The sequence below is a fragment of the Amphichorda felina genome (assembly GCF_050947745.1).
Source record: "Amphichorda felina strain 45539 chromosome Unknown scaffold_8, whole genome shotgun sequence".
NCBI lineage: Eukaryota > Fungi > Ascomycota > Sordariomycetes > Hypocreales > Bionectriaceae > Amphichorda > Amphichorda felina.
Window position 1 is genome coordinate 2,516,446 of NW_028145042.1, and position 23,687 is coordinate 2,540,132.

Below are 23,687 nucleotides of genomic sequence, written 5' to 3' on the forward strand. Positions count from 1 at the left end.
TATTACGAAGCGTAGTTATGATATAACGATGTTCTAATGGTTTAGACGTAGTATATAGATATAACGGACTCGCGTACTATATACAATTATTATCTTCCTGGAGTAGTCTTAGATCGTATCCGGATTATACCGCTCCCTTATACTCCCTATGCTTCTTCCTAGACCGTATATCCCGTGTACGCTCCTTGCTTTCTTAGTCATATGATATTACATGCGGCGTGCACCGCGAGGTCTGATCATTTGTTCGGTGCTAGTAGCTAGGTTCGCAATAATGCTTCCGAATCCTTAGCTCTATATTCGTCAGCATTTCTATAGCTCCACGGTCTTCAAACACGTACTCGAGGGGCTCCTAGATAGTAGAATGATGCATAGACAAAAACCCAAGTCAATACGGGACAGCTATCGGGTATGTGACTGTGAACCCGAGTACTAACACTATGCGAGCTCACGGCGTGGCCAATGTGCAAGGGACATATAGAAAAGAGAAATTTAAGACTTGCAATTTTTCCAGTGTAACTTGTGGCCCAATCTATGATGCTGCAGGAAATCGAGTTGGATGAATGAAAGTGCCTCTGTCGAAGTTGTGTCTCGTGTTTAGGTCCTCTCGGCAACCCTAACCCTCTTTCTCTTTCAGTCAGTGGCTAGATTACCTAGCAAGGTGCCCAATAGATCCGCACCTGCTATTACTGCATTTTAAGAGGCGGAGGAGTCATCGTGCGAATAGCGCACGCAATAAGATCTTGACCCCGACGAAGAGTACGGGTGGGGGGGCTTTTATCATTGTCGGTGCGTCGCGGTAAAAGGATTAGGGTAGAGTGAGAAATGTTAGAATTACCTACGTAGCTATGTATCGCTAAGCTATCAATCTGTGCGTAGAGCGTAGTCCAAAGTGAACCAGGCTATTCTTGGCAAAAGACCGTCTTGCTCCGAATGAAAGGCCAACCACTCTCCACTCTTCCCTTTAAACAATGGTCTTAACCTCCTGCGTAGGCTGAGAAGGAAGATCATCCCTTGCGACGTCGTTGACATATGCATTGTTCACCTGTTTCTCGACGGCAGTAGTCAACTTCTCGTTCAAGGAATCATCTTCGAACACTGTAGGGACCAGTCAGCGCAGAATTCATAAAGAGGACGATGGGACGAAACGTACAGAATGCCAGTTCTTCCAGGGTACGACCGCTCGTCTCAGGGTACAGGAAGAAGATAATGAGGAGCTCGAAAAAGATCCAACCGCAGTAGATGGCGAGGTACTTCCACGCGAGGGCATCGAGCGCAATCGAGTTGACATTGGTGGAGAAGAAACCGGCAAGCTTGCCAAAGATCTGTTGAACACCGATGCCACGGCTGCGGTGGGAGTATGGCCAGAGCTCGACCAAATACGCTGCATTATATTAGAGAGAGAACCGATAGGAGTTGTGAGATAGAGCGAGCTTACTGTAGGTGAGAGCATTATTGCCAATATTATAGCAGGGATTGAATGCAAAGTACCAAAACAAGGCAGAAATGCCGGCGGAGACGTTCCGCACACCGTTGTTATCGGCGAGTTGAATCCGCTGGAGCGAGATGGTCATAGCAACGAAACTGCATAGCATCAGCACGGCTGAAAGCATATACATCCATCGGCGCTTAAAACGCGTGACAACGAGAGCAATAATAGTTCCGTTTAGCAGACCCCAGCAGGAGTTGGCGAGGTTAATGCGAGTCTTAACAGAGCTTTCCGTATAGCCCATCATCTCGAAGAGAACTGACGAGTAGTAGCTAAGTAGGGTATTGCCGGAAAGCTGAGTAAAGAGGCCGATGAAGACGGTGATTAAGAAACGGCGGCGCATGCCAGGGGTAGAAAGCACGGCTAACCAGGACTGCTTGGAGACCTCCTTCTCAGTCTTGATGGTCTCAGTGATCTGCGCCATTTCGGCATGGGCAAGAGGTGAACTAGCGTCGCCCTCGGCGTGGTACTTGATCAGAATAGCTAGAGCCTCCTCATTCTTATCTTTAGAAATGAGATAACGAGGTGACTCAGGCAACAGGCTATCATTGCGGTCAGCCCCCTTTTCTGTTCCGCAATCCCAAGAACAACTGGTAACTTACAAGACGGTACATATTTGAAGCAAGGACGGGCAGATCTGCAGCAGAGAGGGGACACGCCAGGCCCAGTTGCTAGGAATATCCGTAGTCTTGATGGCAATAGCCGAGGCAATGATCTGACCGATAAAGTACGACGAGTTGAACAACGACGTTAGGACAGCACGCTCCTTAGGGTGACCAAGCTCTCCGATCAACGCAGCACCGGAGATGATGCAGAAGAGGATCCCCATGCCTAGAATCATGCGTGAAACGATGTACATTCCAACTTTGCGTCATGTTAGCAGGCGCGCTCTCATACAGGTGAGAAAAGTCCAAGACCATACCGTGTTGGGCAAAACCCTGGAGAATGGCCCCCACGACCATGATCAGGGAGCCAGCCATGATGGACCACCGACGTCCATAACGCTGAGCAAACCATGGCGCAATAGGCACGGCGAAGATGGAACCAAGTTGGTAGCTCGAGTTGACAAATCCAAGCAAGCCGGGTTCGATTGCAGGTTCGCCTTTATCGTCCGTTCGTCCGTTACCAAGGTCTAAGACATAGTTTATAAGTAACCAGGGTTGATGACACACGATAGGGAAATATAACTGTACACTTATGAAAGGCAGGGGCCATCTGCAAAGTGTTGATGAGCTGCGAGTCGAAACCTGACGTCGCCTCAACACACATGCAGCATGTGAAGAGCCAGAGGTACATGAGACGGAGGTTCCGCTTCTTGTACCATGGCACCTTGTCCTCCTCGACCAATCGAGTGACGATTGGGTCCGCGGTCGTTCCAACATTCACCATCGTGGCGGCTGGACGAAGTGAGTCCCGGTGTGTAGTGCTCGAGCGGGTGGTCGATAGACTGTATGTTCCGATGGCGCCTCAGCGCCTGGCCAAACCCCTGGGTATCCTGTCGAGATGGGCAAAAGATGGACTGCGGGTGCGGAGAAGAGAGAGAGGCTGGAGTGAATCGGGAAGGCCAAAAGCTGGGGCATTGCGTCTACATAAACAATTCTCGGTATTGGGGGCTGCGAGGTGCACCCCATGAATCCCCAAACTGGACGAATGGACCCCCTGGGCCCCCCGTGGAACGAGCTCTCTGTTGGGTCGTCTCCCCACATCTCGTCTATATTACGGCGGAGTGTCCCCGCTTTGGGGCACCCATAGGCCGTGGAGAAGCCACTGCCCCGGCGCTTCGGGCCGCTTCGACCCCAGAAACTTGTGCTTGGCGATGGTGGGAATACGCAGAATGCGGGGGCAAGTAATATCAGGTCTCGGTGCTTAGCATTCCGTGTCAGATTTTTCGCTTGGCATGTACGCATGTTGGCGGGTTAGCGGTCCGGTGCACACTAAGCAACGCAATACAATTGGCGGCATACTGCCCTGGGGAGAACGGAAAAATGCGACTGGCCACAGCGGCTCTCAGCTTTCATGTTGGCCAGAGTTATGCGGGGGATGGGGTCATGAAATGAATTCCACCAACATGGGCAAACTGCAAGCCACATTTATTAACCAGGTCCATGGTCAACCAGGTCCATGGTCAAACCAGGTCCACGGTCAACCAAGGTCCATGGTCAATCAGGTCCACGGTCAACCAAGGTCCATGGTCAATTAGGTCCACGGTCAACCTTTCCCGGATTCTCTTCCCGAGATCGTAATTATCCGTCTTTTAAGGGTGTGAACCGGTCGCCAAGGTGCCCGCCCACCTGGAAGAATAGGCTTCTTGCCAATCGATTTCTCTCTAGCATCTCGGTGGTCAATGTGTCAGCTCAGACAGGTGGGCTTCGTTACGCATACGAGTAGGCATCGATGAAGAGCGACGAAAATTGCGACACTACGAGGTCCTGAGAAATTGGATTTGATTATGGATGGTTGATTTTATTCAAACATTTCATACACTCAAACGCCAACTAAAGGAGTTCGACGAGATATCGTTGACTGTGCATCTCTACGCCTCTGATGATTCTAATCCACAGGTATTTTATTCATGACTCTGCGGATCAGGAGAGCACCGCAGAACACTTCGTTGTATCGAAAGCCACCAGCGTCGAGGTGAGGCATCGCACACGTTCGGCGCCTCTGGGCATTGCCATCAGGCCCAATGCGTAGACTGCGCCAGAACACATGCGATCGATACACGCCACACTTACATAGTGTCAAGCGTTGGTCGGAGTGACACGACATGCCGGGCCACGATCAACAAGCTTATCTGGAAACCCATCCATTCAATCGTGTTCCTACTCAACATCTCTACCAGAGTTCACAGCTCTATGGCGCTCCATCGTCAGATTTCAGACCGGCCTAGCGAAAGGGCTTTTGTCGACCTTCTTGACTGGCGCGAGAGCGAAGCAGCGGCATTTAGCTTTTCTCAGGATGCCTACCAGGAGATTTTACAGTCCGACGCGACCGTTTGCAGCGGATGCATTGGCTCAATCGGCGCAAAGTCCGAGGTAATCTCGCGATGCCCAGGCACGGCGACGGAGTCATCTAGCGCTTGGAGAATTTCATATACGTGGAACGCATGGTCCGCCGCCATGCGCGGGCGACGCTTCTCGCGGATGGCGGCAGCGAGCTCGGCGAGACCGAGGCACATGTCCATGCGGTATGCCTTTGGATACTGCCGCGGCCCATCCGCCGGCGTGTCGACCTGGATGCCTCGCTCCGGCATTGGCACGCCGGGCCCATCTGCTGCTCGCTCGGCAGTGGTCGGCGGCATGACGAGCAGCAGCGGCGAGGCTGGGTTGGCCGTCGAACCTCTCGAGCGTGTGAATTGGACTGGCGCTTCGTAGTCCCATATTTCCGGCAAGTGGAGGATGCCCTTGTCGCCGGTGATGGTCATCGAGCGGTTGCGCCGGGCGACGGTGCCGATGGTCAGTCGCGCGACGACGCCGCTGCGGAAACGGATGAGGGCGACGCAGAAGTCGGGCCCAAGGTCTTGCGGCGCGATTTCCTTCATCTTGTCGGTGACAAGAGTGTGAGAGAAGGACGTGACACTGGCCGCCGGGCCGAAAACGCTGGTCAGAAACCCGACCTCATATGAAGCATGTTCCCAGACGCAGCCGACGCGGAATTCCGTCTCCGCCGGCCAAGGCGCGCCGGCGCCGCTTTTCCAGGTTCTGTACGGCAGCTGGTGTATTGGGCCGTCGTCGATCTCGGCGTAGACGAGTCGTGGGGTGCCGACGGCATCTTCGCGGACAAGGCGGGCGAGAGTCTGCATCGACCCGCCGAGGAAGTTGCACGGCGCGACCGCGAGCAGGCGATTCTGCCTCGCGGCGAGGGCGATCAGCTCCTTCGCGTCAGCAGGGTCAAGCGAGAGTGGCTTTTCGGAATAGACATGTTTGCCGGCGAGAAGGGCGGCACGGGAGACTTCGGCGTGGGAAGCGGGTGGTGTAAGGTTGACGACGAGGTCTATGTCAGGGTTGTCGAGAATGGCCTGGTAGGAGGCGAAGACGGGGATGTTATACCGCTTCGAAAAGGCCGACGCCCGGGAGGGAGAGATATCGAATGCGGCCAGAGGCCGCAGCTCGGGATGGTTCGGCAGCGTGTCACCGTAGTAAGAGGCAACAAAGCCGCAGCCCACAAAGGCGATGTTCATGTTGGCGCGCCGGTGGATTGCGATAAGAGTTTCTCAGCAGAGGCAGTGTCTCAAGACGGATGTTGGTATGCTGAAGGTCTGGTCCAAAAAGAGCGAACAGGATGCAGGGGCAATTCCGTAATTTGTGTCGACGTAAGGTACGAAGGTCCCGAACGGTAAGTCGATTATGGGAGACACAATAACCCCTAATCATCTCTCTCTTAAAGTACCAGTCAGGTCAGCTAAGTCAGCCTATATAACCGGACACAGGGGCCACCAGCAGGTACAAGTGGTCTTTAACCTTGTGGGTGGCTTCCGAGCAATATGATCGCTTGGGATGACCTGACCAAGACCCTGGACTTTCTTTTACACGACTGTAGGCCGAGACCAAGGCCCGATGGAGTCCGCATCAGCAGCAAATTCCGCTTCCACTTAGACTAGTAGACAAGGATTCTCCAAGTTGTGGCTGCAGTAGGAGACACTAATAACTGAAAGATGTGTACCCCAGGAGACCATGTTTCTCCATTTAAGCAAGGCGCATGCTAGTTCCTTCAGGTGATAGTTGCAGGATTACGTGTGTGCATATCCGTCATTGCGGGGAAGTGAGATTCGCCTACTCCGTACGGTCTGCCAGAATGTCAGAGCTAGATTCTCGCAGTGCTTGGAACTTTTGTCTGTTGCGATGTTGTGGGTCAAGGGTTCATGTCGGGTAATTTTTAGAGTTTAATAGTACAGTACTCCGTACTCCGTACCTGGCAAAATAATCCTGGCACAACGTACGTAGGCTAACTCATAGACGGCCCGTCCAGCCTTGAAAATTGACATGTCAAAAATAAATTGGAATGTCAGCAGCAATTCAACCAAATCGAGGTTTTGCCAAGATTCCACTCGCCAGCCTCTGAAGCTGACTTGGGGGGAACGAATTGAGTCAATTTGAGGCTTAAAGACGCGTGGTGTTGTGGCCCCTATGTACTCCGTATGTACGTCCGCAGCTGTGTATGTGGCCGTGTGTGTGGTGTGCGCATGGTAGGTGGGGGCGGGGGTCCTTTTTCTATTTCAAAACTTAGGCAGCAATCTACCCATACCTACCCTATAGGTGTGTAAAATTGCAAAAAGTGCTCAAGAACGCTTAAAATCACATAATGTAAAAGGTACAAAGTCAGCTATTCAAATTGACTAAATTAGTCAATCCAGTCAATTTCATCCTGAGTAGTTTTGATCAAACCGGCGGTCAGGTTTGAATTGATTTGGTTGAATTGGATTGTTGCCGCCGCTGCTTTTATGTCCGTGGTTCGAGGTAAAGCCGCCCAAATCAAGAATAAAATTCGCGCCATCCAATGAGGCCCGTTACCATGTGTACCAGGAGGATCCGGCCCAAGATCCGAACATACGCTTGATCTATGTCCAATCATAGCAGTCTCTGCGACTCGCTTAAGCATAGTAACGTTACATTCAATCGCATAGATGGTCCACTAGGACAAGATAATCTCCTTTCAAAACGACATCGCAGTTATAATTAGATTGAAAGTAGCTTACAGAGATAGTTAGAGTATCTCAAGTTGGTTTAAAAAATTGTTATCGGATGCAGCAGAGTAGAATGTAAGGTTAGTTGGGATTGTCTCTTCGGGAGGTATTCGTGCCGTTGAATTTGGTATCACGGCACATGGCCATGTCAGACAAGCCTGGGGTGGTCATAAGCTGGCGGATAACCTTATATTCTAGGGAGCTCCCGAGCAGACTCCTCGTCAAAACTAGAACACATTTTCTACTATCGACTACATGCAGGCAATAGTAATATGACGAAAGAATACAGTCTGATTGGGTGCTCTCGTCAATCAGGAAAGCCCATCTCCGTCCAAAACATCTGGCTGGTGGTGATTTGGCGAGTTATCTTGCCTAGAGGACTTTTCGGTGGACAGGTGCTCAGTCGAGACGGGCTGCGTCTCGACGACCGTTTTTTCAATGAGTGTTCTCCGCTCGGCGAACAAGGTAACGATGATAGACAGGGAGATTGCTGCCACAGGAACCAATAGCGATGTTGTAACGGCCTTGTTGAGCGCCTCGCGGAACTGTTGTCGGAGGCCCACATCCATAGTCTTCATGCTTGCGATCATTCTCTCCAGGCCGTTGCGGGCAAATGAAGCTGCCTCGTCAGGCGATACGATATCCCGTAGGCGACGATTCAGAAGTCCGACGAAGAGATTCTGAGAAATGCTGACCCCGATGGCCCTGCCTACCTGGCCAGCCATGGCATCGGCAACACATGCGCTTGTCAAGTCGTCTGGAGTACTGACAGTTTGAATGGCAATAAGGGTGGTAGAGACGGCCGTCCCAAATCCGATCCCGGCCGGGACCTGGTATCCCATGAGTTGGGCGTCGTTGCTCGCCGTCGACAAAGTGTGAAGAAGTACTGCGCCGACAAGATAAAGTGGTGGGCCGGCCCAGAAGAATGGCAGGTAGTGACCCCAGGCACTGATGGCGACGCCAACGGCCACTGAGCTGAAGATGCTGGAAACCGTTAAAGGAATTTGGTACACGGCCGACAAGGTGATGCCAATGTTATGCACCGTCTGAAAATACATGACCAGCAGACTGCCATGGACCATGTTGGCCATGCCATAGAGTGTAGAAAAGCAGATGCAAACAATAACTGTCCGCTGCTTGAGAATTCGAAGAGGAATGACCGCACTGCAATTCAGCTTAGCAACAATCTTTTTAGAATTCCGAATCGCCGAAGAAGGGCCTTTGGGAGAGGTGAGCCGAGTTCGACCGGGTAGCCAGACTTACCTGTCCTTTTTGATTGCCACTAAAGCGGCAAACCCAATTGCGAAGATGCCAGAGGCAAGGAAGCACCCCCATACGCGAGGGGACGAAAATGGGGCAACATTACCGCCCCATTCCAGGGCTAGGAACTGCGGTACAAGGCATAATGTCAATAGGCTGGTTCCAAGGGGGTCGCTTCTCTTCAGCTTCTCCAGTAGAGGTAGGGCTTTGTTGACATTTGCTGTGGTTGGGACAGCAAACCACACAAAGACAAGAGAGACGAATCCAATGGCTGAGACCGAGTGTCAGCAGCGGACCCAGAGCCCATGAGAAGGAACGAAGCGAAACGTACGCAGGTTTATCCAAAAGTTGAATCGCCAGGTGACAGAAGAGCCCGTGAAAACACCACTTATAGTCGGCCCAGACGAGTATGCGAGTGACTGTAGTGCCGTAAACATGGCTATGAGGCGCGGCCGCTCACGCAGGGGCGCCAGCCGGCCGAATAGAGCGAAAGCGCCGGCTGTGATACCTGCGGCTCCGCACCCGGAAATCGCCCGGCCAAAAATGAGAACGGGAGACGATGGCGCCGTGGCACATATGATGGAGCCGATTTCAAGCACCAGGACGCAGATCATATAAAACCACTTCGGTTGGTAGTATAGAATTAGCCGAGCGAAGAAAGGCTGGCAGGATACCATCCCGAGGAGATAGGCGCTGGTATACCAGCCTATGTGGTTGATTGTGCCGAATTCGGAGGTGATTGTAGGAATTGCAGGACCTTTCCGGCAGAGGAGATGGTAAGTTAGAACGGACTAGAAGCTGTGAAACCGGCACCAGAAGAAAGCAGCGACAGGTGAAAAGGCCAAAGAGTTTACCTAGGATGGTGGTGTCGAAAGCCACAGTGAGGTTCGTCACAGAAATGGCCAACCCGAAGACGTACAAACGGGTCTGGGACAGCTTTGGATCGCCATCAGCCTGGTCGCCAGATGCGTTCGACTCTGATGAAGCCATGTCGACCAAACTGGCCACTGGTGTTGGTTTGACCGGCGCTCTCGCCGGCCTCAGGTCGTCAGTCGTCATTGATGCCGTTGGTCTTTTGTATTGTGTCTTGTTGCTGGCCCGCCAGCAGGAGTTGGGCAACTCAGACCAACATTGGTTTCGGGTGAGATTTGGTTTGGTCGAAGCTTTGGGCGTCGATTCTTGCTCGGCTGTGCCGCTCAAACCGAGGACACTGGCACCGATATTCAGTCCATCGTCTCCTGCACGGCAAGTGGTATGAGGCCTGGCAAGCTCCCCCGCCGCCATCTGACATGGGAAACTTCTGCCAACGCTTCTGCCAATGCTTCTGCCAACGGTCCGGACTTCCCCAATCAGCGGCACAGTCGGCGGGGCGGGCCGCAGGTCGGTCGCCGAACCAGAATCCATCAAAGCGGGAAGTGTTCTTTTGGTTGGGATCTCCGTAGCAGATCTGGGATTCCGTCTTGTCCGCCGTGTGGAATTGATGGATATCCCCCTGCCAGATTGCGAGCTGGGTTGGCGGAATGCTCGGGGTGAGACTTGGCGAGCATGGGGCGAAGGGTCAATGGTTTGGGATTATCCGCCTGGGCGATGCAGGGATTATGGTGACATGTTGGAGACAACCCTGGCTTGGCTAGCATAGGGGTTCAGCCTTGGCTAAGAGTCTCCGAAGACCGCGCCTCGTACCCCACATATTATCCGATCATTTGAACGGCCCGGCGGTCCTAGTAGACCTCGATCGCCTCGCGAACTAGCTCGTCGGGTGTACCTTTTAATAATCTGTTATCTGGTGGGGCACACATGGCCAGCATGGCATGAGCTTTCTCCCTGTGGTAATCCTGGATGCAGCTTGAATAAGCGATTGCATTCGGACCTGGGGGTTTCAATCGTTCCATGTGTCAGACATGCTGCTTGGTAGGCCTCATATATGCCGTAGTTTCGTCTCTTCCAGACCGGGACCATGCTGTCAATTTGACCGTGTCACCTTCTATCTATATCAACATTTCTTTTGAAACGCGGAAATATGGCCGAGCCCGAGCCCATCGCCATTGTTGGCATAGGATGCCGTTTGCCTGGAAGTGTTGGCAGCCCAGAGGATCTTTGGCAGCTGTTGAGCGAGGGCCAGTCTGGTTGGGGCATTGTTCCTGCAGACAGATGGAACTCGGAGTCGTTCTACCATCCGGAAGGAGAGTCCATTCAAGCATACAATGCACAGAGTGGCTACTTTCTAACGCACGACGTTGCGAAATTTGACTCGAGATTCTTTGGGTTCAACTCTCGCGAAGCGGACGCCACAGACCCTCAGCAGCGTCTGCTGCTTGAAACCACCTATGAAGCTCTGGAAAATGCTGGCATACCACTCGAGAGCCTCAGGGGGTCTGACACTGCAGTCTATACTGCAGTTTTTGCTCGGGATTACGACCGGATGCAGTACAAAGACCTCAACAACATCTCAAGACTGCACATCGGCGGCACGGGCGAAGCAATTCTTGCTAATCGACTGTCCTATGTGTTTGACTTGAGAGGAGCCTCTATGACCATCGACACTGGCTGCGTAAGCTTCCTATCACCTCTATGCTCTACTAGGCATATTGTGGCTTCAACTGCGCATGAGCTGACTCTTCATAGTCTGGAAGCATGGTGGCCCTACATGAAGCATGTCTTGCCCTCCGAACGCGGCAAACAAGAATGGCTGTCGTGGGCGGAACGGAGCTGCTGTTGCACCCGGACCAATTCATAACCATGAGCTCCAGCGGGTACGAGCGAGACCTACCTGCGTCGCCGTCCCATCCTCACTTGCGTATAACCGACTGATCTCTTGCAGGCTGCTGAACTCTGAAGGAAAGTGCTTCACATTTGATAGCAGAGGATCCGGATACGGGAGAGGAGAGGGAGTCGCCACAGTCATCGTCAAGCGTCTTTCGGACGCCATCCAGGATGGTGACAACATCCATGCTGTGATCCGCAACACTGCTTCTAATCAAGATGGGAAAACAAACGGCATAACGCTTCCCAACGCAGACTCCCAGGAGGCCCTCATCAGATCCGTCTACAACACGGCGGGCTTGGACCCGCGAGACACTCTCTACGTTGAAGCTCACGGCACTGGTACGCTGGCCGGCGATGCTGCCGAGATCAAGTCCATCGGCAACGTCTTCTCGGAGCACAGGCGAGACCATAGCCTCTATGTTGGTTCCGTCAAAACCAACCTGGGCCATACAGAAGCTACAAGCGGCCTGGCTGGCGTCATCAAAGCCGTTCTGGTTCTACAAAAGCAGCAAATCCCCCCGAATCTGAACTTCGAGAAGCCGAAGCCAGGGCTTGAGCTGGAGCGGAGACAGATCACAGTATGCTTAGCCATAGAGATATTGGTCTTTCTTCTAACGTGACCTAGGTTCCCCTAAGGCTGGAGCCCTTGGTCCCGGAAGGCCACCAAGGCCCGGCCAGAGTCTCCGTCAACTCTTTTGGATATGGTGGCACGAATTGCCATGTGATCTTGGAGCGGTTTGAATCCAAGGCGTCTGATGAGCTACCAAAATTAACAAATGGCCACCATGCAAATGGCCATCATGCAAATGGACAATCTGTCAATGGCCATCATGCAAATGGACAATCTGTCAATGGACAATCTGTCAATGGACAATCTGTCAATGGACAATCTGTCAATGGACAATCTGTCAATGGACAATCTGTCAATGGACACGCTACCAACGGGGATAACAGCGTGAATGCCAACGAATTAACCAGCAACCCACCCCTCGTCTTCCCACTGAGTGCCCATACAGAGACTGCCCTCGGTGGGATGCGCAAGAGCCTCGAGAAATGGATTGCAGGGCAAGAGATGGATCATGCCGCCTTGAAGAACCTCTCATTCACCTTGTCGTGCCGAAGGTCACAGCTCCGATGGAGGCAGGCTTGCGTGGCATCGACCTCAGAAGAGCTGTTGGCTGAGCTTCAGGGGCAGATCGGCGCAAAGTCCCGAGCCGCACCAGCAACCAAAGTGGCCTTTGTCTTCACAGGCCAGGGCGCGCAATGGGCTGGAATGGGCCGTGACCTCCTCTCGACCTCAGAGACCTTTAGGAAATCGCTCGAAAAGGCTTCAAAGCTGCTCAAATCTTTTGGCAGCGAATGGGATCTCCTGGAGGAGTTGGCTAAGCCCGACGGCGAATCCCGGATCAATGAAAGTGCTCTTGCCCAGCCAGCCACCACAATCATCCAGATGGCGTTGGTCAACCTCTTGGGAGATTATGGTGTACGGCCCAGCTGGGTTGTAGGGCACAGCAGTGGTGAAATCGCCGCAGCCTACGCCGCGGGCATTCTGAATGACGAGGACGCGATCCGGTCGTAAGTTGTACCGTCCTTGGATGTTACTGGGTCACCTTGCTGACATGACGAACACAGGGCATTCTACCGTGGTCGATCCTCATCTGTTGCGAAGGCATTGAATGATCTTGCCGGGGCCATGCTGGCAACAGGATATGGAGAGCAGTCTGCCGTAAAGGCAATTGAAGCTGCCAAAATCGATGAGTCCAAGGGCCGCGTTTTAGTGGCCTGCATCAATAGTCCTACAAGTACGACCCTGTCGGGAGATGAGCCGGCCATCGACTACATACGTGACATCTGCGCCGCGACAGGCGTCTTTGCCAGGAAGTTGAAGGTGGAGACGGCATATCATTCCCATCACATGGAAAAGGTCGCCAAATCGTACTCGAGCTCCTTGGCGGACATCAAGCCCCAGGGGATGCGAGACGACGTCCAGTTTGTCTCCTCGGTCACTGGGACTACGAAGTCTTCAGACTTTGGGCCAGCATACTGGACTCAGAACCTGGTGTCCCAGGTACGTATCTGCCCCCCCCATTGATCTCATTCAGCTCTCATCTCTAACCTCTTCTAGGTGCGCTTCAGCGACGCTGTGAGCAACTTGGTCCAAAACATGCAGGAGTCTGGAGATCGCGATGCGAAAAATATCTTCATTGAGATCGGCCCTCACTCTGCCCTTCAGGGGCCACTTCGACAGATTCTTTCTGCCACTCCTGATGTCAAGTGGTCGTATTTGGCACCATTGGATCGCGGTAAAAACTCGTCCAGCACATTCGCAACCACCATCGCGAGACTCTTCGAGATTGGCGCCTTTCTAAACCTCCACGCCACATTTGAATCGACTCACGGCTCTGCAAACCTTCATGTCCTCGGCAACATGGCCCCTTACTCCTGGGACCACCAAGTCAAGCATTGGTTGGAGCCGAGAGTTAGTCGTGACCACAGACTTCGTCGGTTTCCTTATCACGACCTCCTGGGTCTGTATGACGAGCATAGCTCCCTCGAGGAACCCCGATGGCGACACCAGATTAGCCTCGAAAGGCTTCCGTGGCTGCGGCATCACATTGTTGACGGCCAGGTCGTTTTCCCACTCACTGGCTACACCTGCATGATCCTGGAAGGCCTGAACCAGCTTCTGCAAATTCGAAATCCTGGCTCCAAGATTGCCACCTACGTATTCCGGAATACGAGTATTCACCGACCCATCATTCTGGCGCAAGATCAAAACGAAGTAGCAGGTCCGGACGTTGAGGTGCAGCTTATTCTCAGTCCTTCCAAGACGAGCTCGGACAGCCCTTGGTATTCAGTCCGCATCCTCTCCTTGCAGCAAGACGGCAAGTGGACGGAGCATTTATCGACTGTGATTCGCGTCGAGCTGCAGAGTCCATCTGAAGTTAACGCTTCTTCGTCCTTTGGAGACGAACACAGCGTTGCTTCCCAAGAGGCTTTTGAGGCTCTGGAGCGAATTACTGCCTTAGCAAAGGATGCTGTTCATCCGGAAGCGATGTATGCAGAACACCGGCAGGCAGGAAACGATTGGGGGCCCAGCTTCGCACTGAATACCGAGGGCTACATCGGACAGGGAGTTGCTTTGGCGAAGCTTCGCAACCCAGACATATCACAGTGGATGCCACATTCCTACTATCAACCACACTTGATACACCCTACGACCCTCGATTCTACCACCCACCTCATGGCAACGCTGTTTCACAGGCAGATTGTTAACGCGCCTTTGATGCCGGTCACAAACGACGAGGTAGTCATGACTGGCGGCATCACTAGTGTGCCTGGCGTGGAAATGATCGTTGCCATCGAGATTGAACCTATCGGCAGGACCGCAGCAAAGGGCAATTCTTGGATGTTCCAGCGTGATCCAGACAGTGGGGAGTTGAAGCTGGTCATTGTTAGCAAAGGTTTGCAACTCCAGGCCATGGGTGAGGAAGTTGGAGGACCAGCCCAGACCTTCGAGCGCGAGACCAACGCCCAGATGGTGTGGAAGGAAGACCCTAAATTCCTCAACGATGCCACGTTCCACGCCTTGACAAGTCCGCAGGCTGCGGGCGGCCCAGAGTTCTACGAGCAACTTGAAATCAATGAGAAGGCAGCTATGATCTACCTTTCCAAGGTCAAAGACATGCCGGCGGTGAAAAACCCAGAAACCGCCCCTCTACCACACCTCCAGCATTATTGCCGGTGGATCTCCGACTGGACATCAACCAACGCGTTCCGCGATGCGATTGGAAGCATGGGAGAGGAAGAAGAGGCCTCCATTCTGGAGAGGTCTCTAAAATTCGGCTCACATGAAGGAGCAATTGTAGGGCGCATCGGACAAAATCTGCCTGGCATCCTGGACAACACGGTCAATTCCCTCGACCTCATGCTGGAGGGCAAGCTGTTGAGCGACTGGTACAAAGAAGGACCGATGCTGCCCGTTAATAGGCAAATGGTGGAGTACTTCAACACCCTCACCCATAAGAACCCGCAGATGAGTATTATAGAAGTCGGCGCTGGGACGGGAAGTGCCGCCGCCCATCTTTTCGATGCTCTTGGTGACAATGGAAGAAACCTGATCAAGCACTACTGCTACACCGACATTTCTGCAGGCTTCTTCGAACAGGGCAAGGCACTTCTCAACAAATGGAAGGCCCTTGTGGACTTCAAGGTACTGGATCTCACGAAAGATCCAATCGAGCAAGGGTTTGAGCCAAGTCAGTTCGACCTGGTTATTGCATCCAACGTTCTACATGCAACTCCTTCAATATCCAAGACGCTCGAGAACGTCAGAAAGATCCTCAAGCCTGGTGGCAGGATGCTCTTGGTGGAGTTGGTTCGTGACTCGGCGGCCGTCAATGCAGTTTTTGGCACTCTACCTGGGTAAGCTTCGATTGATTCTGATAAGGAACGCTCTTTGAGAGGCTGACAAAAATTCTCTAGCTGGTGGGAGTTTGAAGACGGTCGAAAAGGCTCGCCCCTGTTGTCTCTAAACCAGTGGAATGACTATCTTCTTGCCAGTTCTTTTGGTGGCATTGAGTTTTCTGCTCCGGACTGCGATGGATCACTCACTCGGCTCTCTTTCATTGTCGCCCAAGCCGTTGATAACGCTGTCGAGGAGCCTACGTCAGATCCGATCCCCGTGCCTGAGTCAATACGCATCATACACAGAGCAACTTCTCCGATGGCACACCACATTGGGGACTCCCTTCTGCCTGCTTTTGAGGCAAAGGGGCTCCCCACTCAACTGGTCACATGGAATTCACTTACTGAGGCCAACCGCACTATCGAGCAGGAAGACCCGGCCTTCCATATCATTCTCGACAGTGCAAACTCTTCGGTCCTAGTCAAGCCTTCTCGGGAGGAGTTCAGGATGATCCAGTCGATACTGACTAGCGCCCGATTTGTCATGTGGGTGACTTTCCAGGAAGACGGTGCGGCCGATGTTGCGGCCGAGGTCGTCGGCAAGCCAGATGTTGCCGCAGTAAAGGCGATTTTCGGTGGCCTCGCTCGCGTGGCACGCCGAGAGAACGAGGGTGTCAAGCTTCTGACCCTCGAAGCCAAGGACTTGGTGAACAAAGACAACGCGCCGGACTTGCTGGCTTACATCCACCGCATCGCAGCACTAATCCATACGCCTGAGATTGAGCATACCTCGCCACTGTGTGACTCGGACTATATCATATCCAACGGCAAGTGCTTGGTTCCTAGACTTCTCCCTGATACGCACTTCAAGCACTGGGTAGACCGCACCAATCGCCGCAACAAACTTGAGGAGCATCTCTACCATGACCCCAACTTGCCTCTGAGGCTCGAGGTCGGCTCACCTGGGCTATTGAACACGCTGCACTTTGTCCAAAACGAAATCATTTCTTCGCCTCTTGGTGAGGATGAGATCCAGATCGAGGCCAAAGCATACGGGGTCAACTTCCGCGATGTGCTCATTGCGCTGGGTCAGATGCCTCCGGGAAAACGCATGGCCGGCGAAGTCTCTGGCATTGTCACTGCTGTCGGTTCCGGGTCGTTCGTTCAAAAGACCTACAAAGTTGGTGATAGTGTGCTTGGCGTTTACGCTCAGGCGTTCGCCAGCCAGACGCGGATCATAGGCCATCACGCACATGCTCTCCCGGAAGGTATGGCCAGCTGGGCCGACGCAGCGTCGATTCCAGTGGTGTTTGCGACAGTCTATTATAGCTTCGTGCAACTTGCGCGACTGCAACGCGGCCAAACAGTCCTCATCCATGCCGCCACCGGTGCAGTGGGCCAGGCGGCCATACAATACGCCCGACATGTTGGTGCTGTTGTGTTTGCCACAGCCAGCAGCTTGGACAAGAGACAAACATTGATTGACAACTACGGGATACCCGAAAGCCACATTCTCAATGCTCGGGCGGCACCCCTCGACCTGAAGCGCAAGATACTCAGGATGACCAACAACAAGGGAGTTGATGTGGTGCTTAACTCGATTGCTGGGGAGATGCTTGCCGAAAGCTGGGACTGCGTTGCGTCTTTTGGCATGCACATCGAGCTCGGCAAGGCTGATATCTCTAAGCGTAACCACCTGAGCATGGCTCCATTTGAACGCAATGTCACCTTCGCGTCGGTGGACCTCCTCTTGATCTGCGAGGAGCGACCAGAGATGTTCTATGACCTTATGGACAAGACTGTCGAACTCTTCAACAATGGAGTCTTCAGTCCGGTCAAGCCTGTCACGTCCATGCCGATTGACCGGATCGAGTCAGCATTCAGACTTATTGCCGAACGTAAGCATATGGGTAAAGTGGTGTTGGAGGTTCCGGACGGTGTGGTCGTTCAAACCAAACTTCCACCTCCACCTCGCGCCACACTGGCAAGTGATGGCACATACATCATTGCAGGTGGCCTCGGAGACATTGGAAGGCGGCTAATTTCACTGTTGGCGATCCTTGGTGCAGGCCATATCGTCACTCTGTCGAGAAAGAAGCTAGACCAAACCGATCATGATGCTCTCGTGGCCAAGACTGACGCAGCAGGTAGCAAGCTCCACGTTCTGCAGTGCGACATCACCCAGGCTGAGAGCGTGCAAAACGTGTTGAGTCATTGCAAGAATTTCCTGCCACCCGTCCGAGGCATTGTACACAGTGGCATGGTGCTGAGGGTAAGAATGTGGTGGTGAGTTCCGAGTTCGAGATGGCAGTGGCGCTGACAAGATTGCAGGACCACCCCGTCATTGAGCTGGATGTGGATGACTGGAATACCGTCCTGGGACCCAAGATGTTTGGTTCATGGAACCTGGACAATGCTTTCTCTTCGCCGGACCTGGATTTCTTCGTGATGCTGTCGTCCGCGAGCGGCATCATCGGCAACACCGGCCAAGGCAATTACAGTGCCGCCAACAACTTCCAGGACGCCTACGCCAGGTATCACGCCAAGTCGTTCAATACGCGGTACTCTTCCTTGGCACTTCCACTCGTTGGAGGATCTGCGTACATTGACGAACTCGTTGAGTTGGGCAGAACTGACCGACTCACACGCATCGGTAGCTACATCATGCCATTCGAGGAGGTCATGCAGGTGATTGAGTACTCCATGCCCAACTCGGAAGACATGCCCAGAACAAATCATGCCATCATGGGATTCGACAGGGAGTCAACCATGTCAATGCCGGACGTGTCGTTCTGGACACCGATGTTTGAAACACTGCCACACAAGGAGTCGGGCGACAGCGACGGCAATGGCGACGCCACATCGAAACGCGATATCGAGGGATTGTTGAGAGGCGCCACAACGATGGGCGAGGCGGTTAACACCATCGCTCAGGCTACCATCGAGAAGTTTGCCGTGTTCCTGAACATCCCAGTTGAGGACCTCGGCATACACCAGGCTCCCGCATCCATCGGTCTCGACTCGCTGGTGTCGATCGAGTTAAAGAACTGGATCGTACGGGCATTCAGGGCCACACTGCAGGCTACTGAGCTGATGAGCGCACCAAGTATCTTGAGCCTCGCAGGGACGCTCGCCATGAGGTCCAAGTTCGTCTCTGCTGAGCTCCGCAATCAAAACACCAACGGGCAACCGGATGTCAACGGACACGAGGCTCAGGACCAGACCCGAACCAATGGAGCGGTGGCAAAGGAGCAGTCGGAGGCGCCGAAGATCCCACGCCTGCCTGTGCCAGACCTTGATAAGGCCATGCAGAATTACCTCGACGCCAGTGTCCACCTTGCCGAGAGCGAGGAAGAACTGAAGACGTTCCGCGCTGCAGTTGAGCAGTTTACAGCCCCAGATGGCCTGTCCCGGAAGATCTACGAGGGCATCAAGCACAAGGCAAACGACCCTGCCACGGGCGGCAACTGGGCGAACGACTATTTGCTTGAGCACACCTTCCTGAGGCGCCGCGAGCCAACTCAATATCACAGCTTTGCCTCGCTTTACCACCCCAGCAAGCTGCCGCGCACGCAGGCCGAGCAGGCGGCCGTCATCGCAACCACGGCATTCCAGTACAAGAAGGAGATCGACGAGGGGACCCTAGAGCCTACGTACATGCTCGGCACTCCGGTGTGCACTGCCTTCAATAAATGGCTTTTCAACACAGCACGGCTTCCCGGGATTGGGAAAGACGTGACCAAGAAGGGCAGCGGCGACTATTGCGTTGTCTTGAGGCGTGGCCGGGCGTTTGTCGTCCCCCTGCAGGAGGGAGACCAGGTCGTCTCGCTGAATGCAGTCAAGGATGCCATGAACGCCATCTTGGACCATGTTCAAGATGAAGGTACCTGGGCGGGCATCTTGACGAGTGACAGCCGGGACTCATGGGCCAAGGTGAGCATCTTTGCCGTTTGTGTCGTCTCGTTCTCAATGCTCCTGTGCTAACACGTGAACAGCTCCGCGACAGTCTTCTCTCATCCTCTCCACAGAACGGAGAGTACCTCAACACAATCGAGTCTGCCGCATTCATCATCTGCCTTGATGATGGGAGCCCAGAGACCCCGGAGGAACGGGCGAGGCATTGCAGGTTCGGCGACGGCTCCAACAGGTGGCACGACAAGGGCGTGCAATTCGTCGTGGCCGCCAATGGCAACTCGGGCGTCATCTTTGAGCACTCTTACATTGACGGCACACTTCCCATTCCACTGCACAGTCGCATCGCTGATGCCATGGACGAATACAGACCGGCTGCAGCCAATGCCATTCACAAGTCCAATGGTGACGCTCTGAAGGTGCCTCAAGAGCTGCGGCTTACTACGGGCGCAGAAACGGACGAGCATGTCGGCGTCCTGAAAGAGAGGTGGACTTCTTTCTCTCATGAGCGAGACTTCATCTTCCAGAAAGTCCCCAAGCTCGGCACGAAGCTCATCACGGGGCACAACCTACCGCTCAAGGGCATCTTTGACGCAACCCTGCAACTGGCGATGCACTTCTACTATGGCACTCTCCCAGTCAGCTGGCAGCCCGTTGCACTGACGCAGTTCCATGAGGGACGACACGACCTCGTGCAGCTCAATTCCCCCGCCGTCAAGGCGTTCTGCGAGGCTGCCGCCAACGAATCGATGGCCATCTCCGACCGCCGCGCCCTCATGCTCAACGCAGCCTTGGATATCAATGCCAGGCTGAGAGACGCCAAGGAAGGCCACGGCTACTACCGCATGTTCCACGTCATGGAGAAACAATACCCAGCCGATGCCCCCAGGGCCGCCCTCTACGACCATCCTCTGCAGCGCCGGCTCAATGACTTCACCAGTATAAGCTACATCAACCACGACAGGGTCGAGAGCGTCCTGGTTTCGTTGGATCCCAATGCCTTGCGGCTCAAGTATACCATTGGACAAGACGAGTACGTATTCTCCCCAACCACAGAGATGCTGCTGAATATTTTGCTGACTTTCACATTTCTAGTTGTGTCATCAGCACAATCTGCGGTCAGGGCAAGGTAGACGACGTCGCCCGGGCCATCAACCGTGCTACATCAATCATGAAGGTTCTGATCCAAGCAACTCCGGCATCTGAGAACGGGCGAGGGCCGCTTGAAGGGTGAAGCCGGTGTGGCTTAACAAGACGGGGAACCGTGCCGCCTGACCCGAGTTGGAACTGGTATTTTGGGCCCGGTTGGCATCCCCGAACACCATTCAGGATATGTATTGTGCGCAGTTAGCCTAGAAAGATGTGGGTTTCGAATTGCCTGGTGACAAATATGGGTGATCTGCGCGACATGCAAGGGTTTTAGAGGTCGTTGCTATAATTCGCGACGTGATAGGGTATCAGTGCCAGTTCCATTGTGCTGAATGGATAGAACAGAATTAACAGCGGCGAGAAAGCAGTAGCAGAGCGTAAATATTGGTTAGAGAACGGCGGACGGTAATCTTCTTCCTAGAACATAAATATTGTGGCGATGTCTACCGGATCTCTAGGCGATGCGTGTCAAGCTTCGAATGGACCACAGTGCCCGATTTACGGACGGGCCGATGGAGAAGAGACTCCTGGTTGGGATGGTTCTCGCTCCATCAACGTCTTCTACCTGCAGAAAAGGCAACGATGAGAGCAACAGGTCAACAAATTGCGGCCCGCTCAAGGGACGTTTTTAGCACTGTCCAAACATGGCACCCAGCGTGACATTTACAATGCAGGAGCCCGCAATCATCAAGAGAAACTGGACGGTCATGGTCCAACCGGAACCCTCATCAAGTAGCTAGACGAAAATGATATTCCTCACGTCTACACGTCGCAAGGTGGGATGATACAGTGCCAAATCGACTAATTGGTCTGTTCTGGACCTTTGCTTTGTGCATTCGGATGTGGAAACGCTTCCCCAATGTCTTAGGAAGCGACAACGCGTATCCGTACAACGCTAACCGTTATAAGCTTCTGCTATTTCAGGTTACAGGCCAAACCTGCCTCGGCGGCCGTGTGGGAGGTAGCATTGTGAAGTGGGCGAGCTGCCCACACTAATTCCCCCTTCTGCCTGTGCCGACAAATCTCTACTACGGAGTACGTAGGAAGGACATCGAACCTCCTTTTACTAGCATAGACTCAATTCGGCTTTGGTAAACGGTTGGGCCAATAGGAGCTTCCCTCGCGAATAATGTCTTCAGATCTACGGAGTATCTCTTAGGCATCTAGGTACATGCATTCTCGGGCACCGGGGCCGAGCGGCCGAGCCTAAACTAGATACAGACAATTTCCTCAGACTAACAGATAAAACCGCCGTCCACCGAGTAAACAGCCCCCGTAATGAAGCTGCTCTGGGGGCTGAGAAGGAAAATAACCAGCTCGGCCACCTCCTCGGGATCGCCCCTCCGCGCCAGCGCACCAGGGTCAGGCTGGCCAGGGCCGGCCAGCTCGGTTGTGCCAACGGCCTCCTCAATCTGGGTTGTCATGGGCGTGGCAATCAGACCCGGGGCGATGGCGTTGACCCGGATGCCGGTGGTCGGGCCCTCCTCCTTGGCCACGGTGCGCGTGATGCCCGCCACGGCGTGCTTGCTGGCCACGTACGGCGAGTTGTACGGCACGCCGACGAGCCCGGCGCCGCTCGAGGCGTTGACGATGCTGCCACCGCCGCGGCCCTTGGCGCCCGTCTGGATGTTCGGCAGCTGGGCCCGCAGGCAGTTGAGAACGCCCTTGGCGTTGACCGCCATGACCCAGTCGAACTCCTCGTCGCTGATATTGCGCACCGACCCCGTCGGCTGTCCAATGCTGCGCCCGATGACGCCCGCCAGGTTGGCCGCGCCGGCGATGGGCTGGCCGAAGTGCGCGACCGTCGCCTCGATCCACTTGGTGCAGTCCTCCTGCTTTCGCACGTCCACGACCGTGGTCAGCACCTTGCTGCTGGTGTTGTCGTCCTGGACTGGCTGCTCCTGCCGGACCTCTTCGGCCACTTTGGCGAGGGCCGCTTCGTTGACGTCGGCGAGGGACAGGAGGACGCCATGGCGGGCGAGAATGAGAGCCGTCTTCCGGCCGATGCCCGAAGCCCCGCCGGTGATGGCAATGACTTTGCCTTCGAGGGATGATGCCATGTTCGGATCTAGATGAGAGATAGTCGTGTAGAATCTGTCGGGCTGCCGATTGGTCGTGGAAGTAGATGTCGTGTTAGCCGACTGGTCGTGACTTGCCGCATATTTAAGCAGGTTACACGGGTTACAAGACTCGCCAGAAGATCCCGAACAAGGTTTCCCACCGTGACAGTGGACGTTCGGTCCGATCGTTGAAAGTGTAGAGTTCCCCGCGCTTATGCGCGCGGTCAAACCCTCCGACTGCTGAAATCGGCCTTCCCGAGAGGCACCCGAACCCGAGCTTGATGTATGCGTATCACTAACTTGGCCGAGCAGTTGAGGTATACCCAGACTTTGGTAATATGTGTGAGTCACTTGATCAGGTGTTACCCAGGGTGAGGCCGCCTGGCCTAGCCGAGACAGGATTCATCATCGCACCCCAAGCTTATGCCAGTATGTGCGCTAATCTATTCTAGTTGCGACCTCATACCTTCAGTTATATTTCCAATGCATTTTAAGATAGGAAGGATGATGCGACGTAGGCTACCCATTTCTCATAATGGACCTGACGAGTCATTAAACAAGGGATTGAACTCGCTAATTATGGTATTCTCAACCTCAAAGTACTACCCCTCGGGTGGTGTGCCGAGTATATCGATCTTGAGGTCAAGCCCAAGTAATCGGCAACAGAACCTATGTCTGGCTGGGGAAAGGAGCGATATGGCGTGAACAGATACGAGGGCTTCGGGCTCAGTCACTTGGTGCACCAATGCGACACAATAATTCAGTGACGAAACAAAATGGATAGGTTAAGTGCTGGTGGTGTGTGAGCAAAGACGATCATGGATATAATTAAAAGGAAACAAGTGATAAGAGCAGAAGAGACCGAAAGTATTAAGAAATGCGGAATACAAATAGAATAAGAATCAAAGACATAGTAAAAGATATATATATATATAGTGATTCTTTCTTATGTCTCATAGTTTAA

General features: G+C 53.6%; 5 protein-coding genes across 5 annotated transcripts; 1 reads left to right on the forward strand and 4 right to left on the reverse strand.

Annotated features, from left to right (window-relative positions):
* Positions 1-961: 961 nt before the first annotated feature.
* On the reverse strand, positions 962-2,875 carry ACO1O0_008459 (uncharacterized protein; the record flags this gene model as incomplete). Its single annotated transcript, XM_083197823.1, has 6 exons — positions 962-1,095; positions 1,151-1,381; positions 1,436-2,028; positions 2,089-2,317; positions 2,409-2,618; positions 2,680-2,875. The coding sequence occupies 6 exons, from the start codon at positions 2,873-2,875 to the stop codon at positions 962-964; spliced, it is 1,593 nt and encodes a 530-aa protein (XP_083047291.1).
* Positions 2,876-4,448: 1,573 nt separating this feature from the next.
* Positions 4,449-5,666, reverse strand: ACO1O0_008460 (Gfo/Idh/MocA family protein; the record flags this gene model as incomplete). The annotated part of the gene is made up of 1 exon (XM_083197824.1): positions 4,449-5,666. The coding sequence occupies one exon, from the start codon at positions 5,664-5,666 to the stop codon at positions 4,449-4,451; it is 1,218 nt and encodes a 405-aa protein (XP_083047292.1).
* A 1,814-nt stretch (positions 5,667-7,480) lies between these two features.
* Positions 7,481-8,543, reverse strand: ACO1O0_008461 (uncharacterized protein; the record flags this gene model as incomplete). Its single annotated transcript, XM_083197825.1, has 2 exons — positions 7,481-8,333; positions 8,536-8,543. 2 exons carry the CDS (start codon positions 8,541-8,543, stop codon positions 7,481-7,483), a joined length of 861 nt encoding a protein of 286 aa, XP_083047293.1.
* A 1,906-nt stretch (positions 8,544-10,449) lies between these two features.
* On the forward strand, positions 10,450-20,748 carry ACO1O0_008462 (Type I Iterative PKS; the record flags this gene model as incomplete). Its single annotated transcript, XM_083197826.1, has 10 exons — positions 10,450-10,980; positions 11,055-11,182; positions 11,251-11,773; positions 11,821-12,770; positions 12,828-13,263; positions 13,321-15,620; positions 15,681-17,874; positions 17,934-19,535; positions 19,598-20,547; positions 20,610-20,748. 10 exons carry the CDS (start codon positions 10,450-10,452, stop codon positions 20,746-20,748), a joined length of 9,753 nt encoding a protein of 3,250 aa, XP_083047294.1.
* Positions 20,749-21,898: 1,150 nt separating this feature from the next.
* Positions 21,899-22,824, reverse strand: ACO1O0_008463 (SDR family NAD(P)-dependent oxidoreductase; the record flags this gene model as incomplete). The annotated part of the gene is made up of 2 exons (XM_083197827.1): positions 21,899-22,765; positions 22,816-22,824. The coding sequence occupies 2 exons, from the start codon at positions 22,822-22,824 to the stop codon at positions 21,899-21,901; spliced, it is 876 nt and encodes a 291-aa protein (XP_083047295.1).
* Positions 22,825-23,687: the final 863 nt, after the last annotated feature.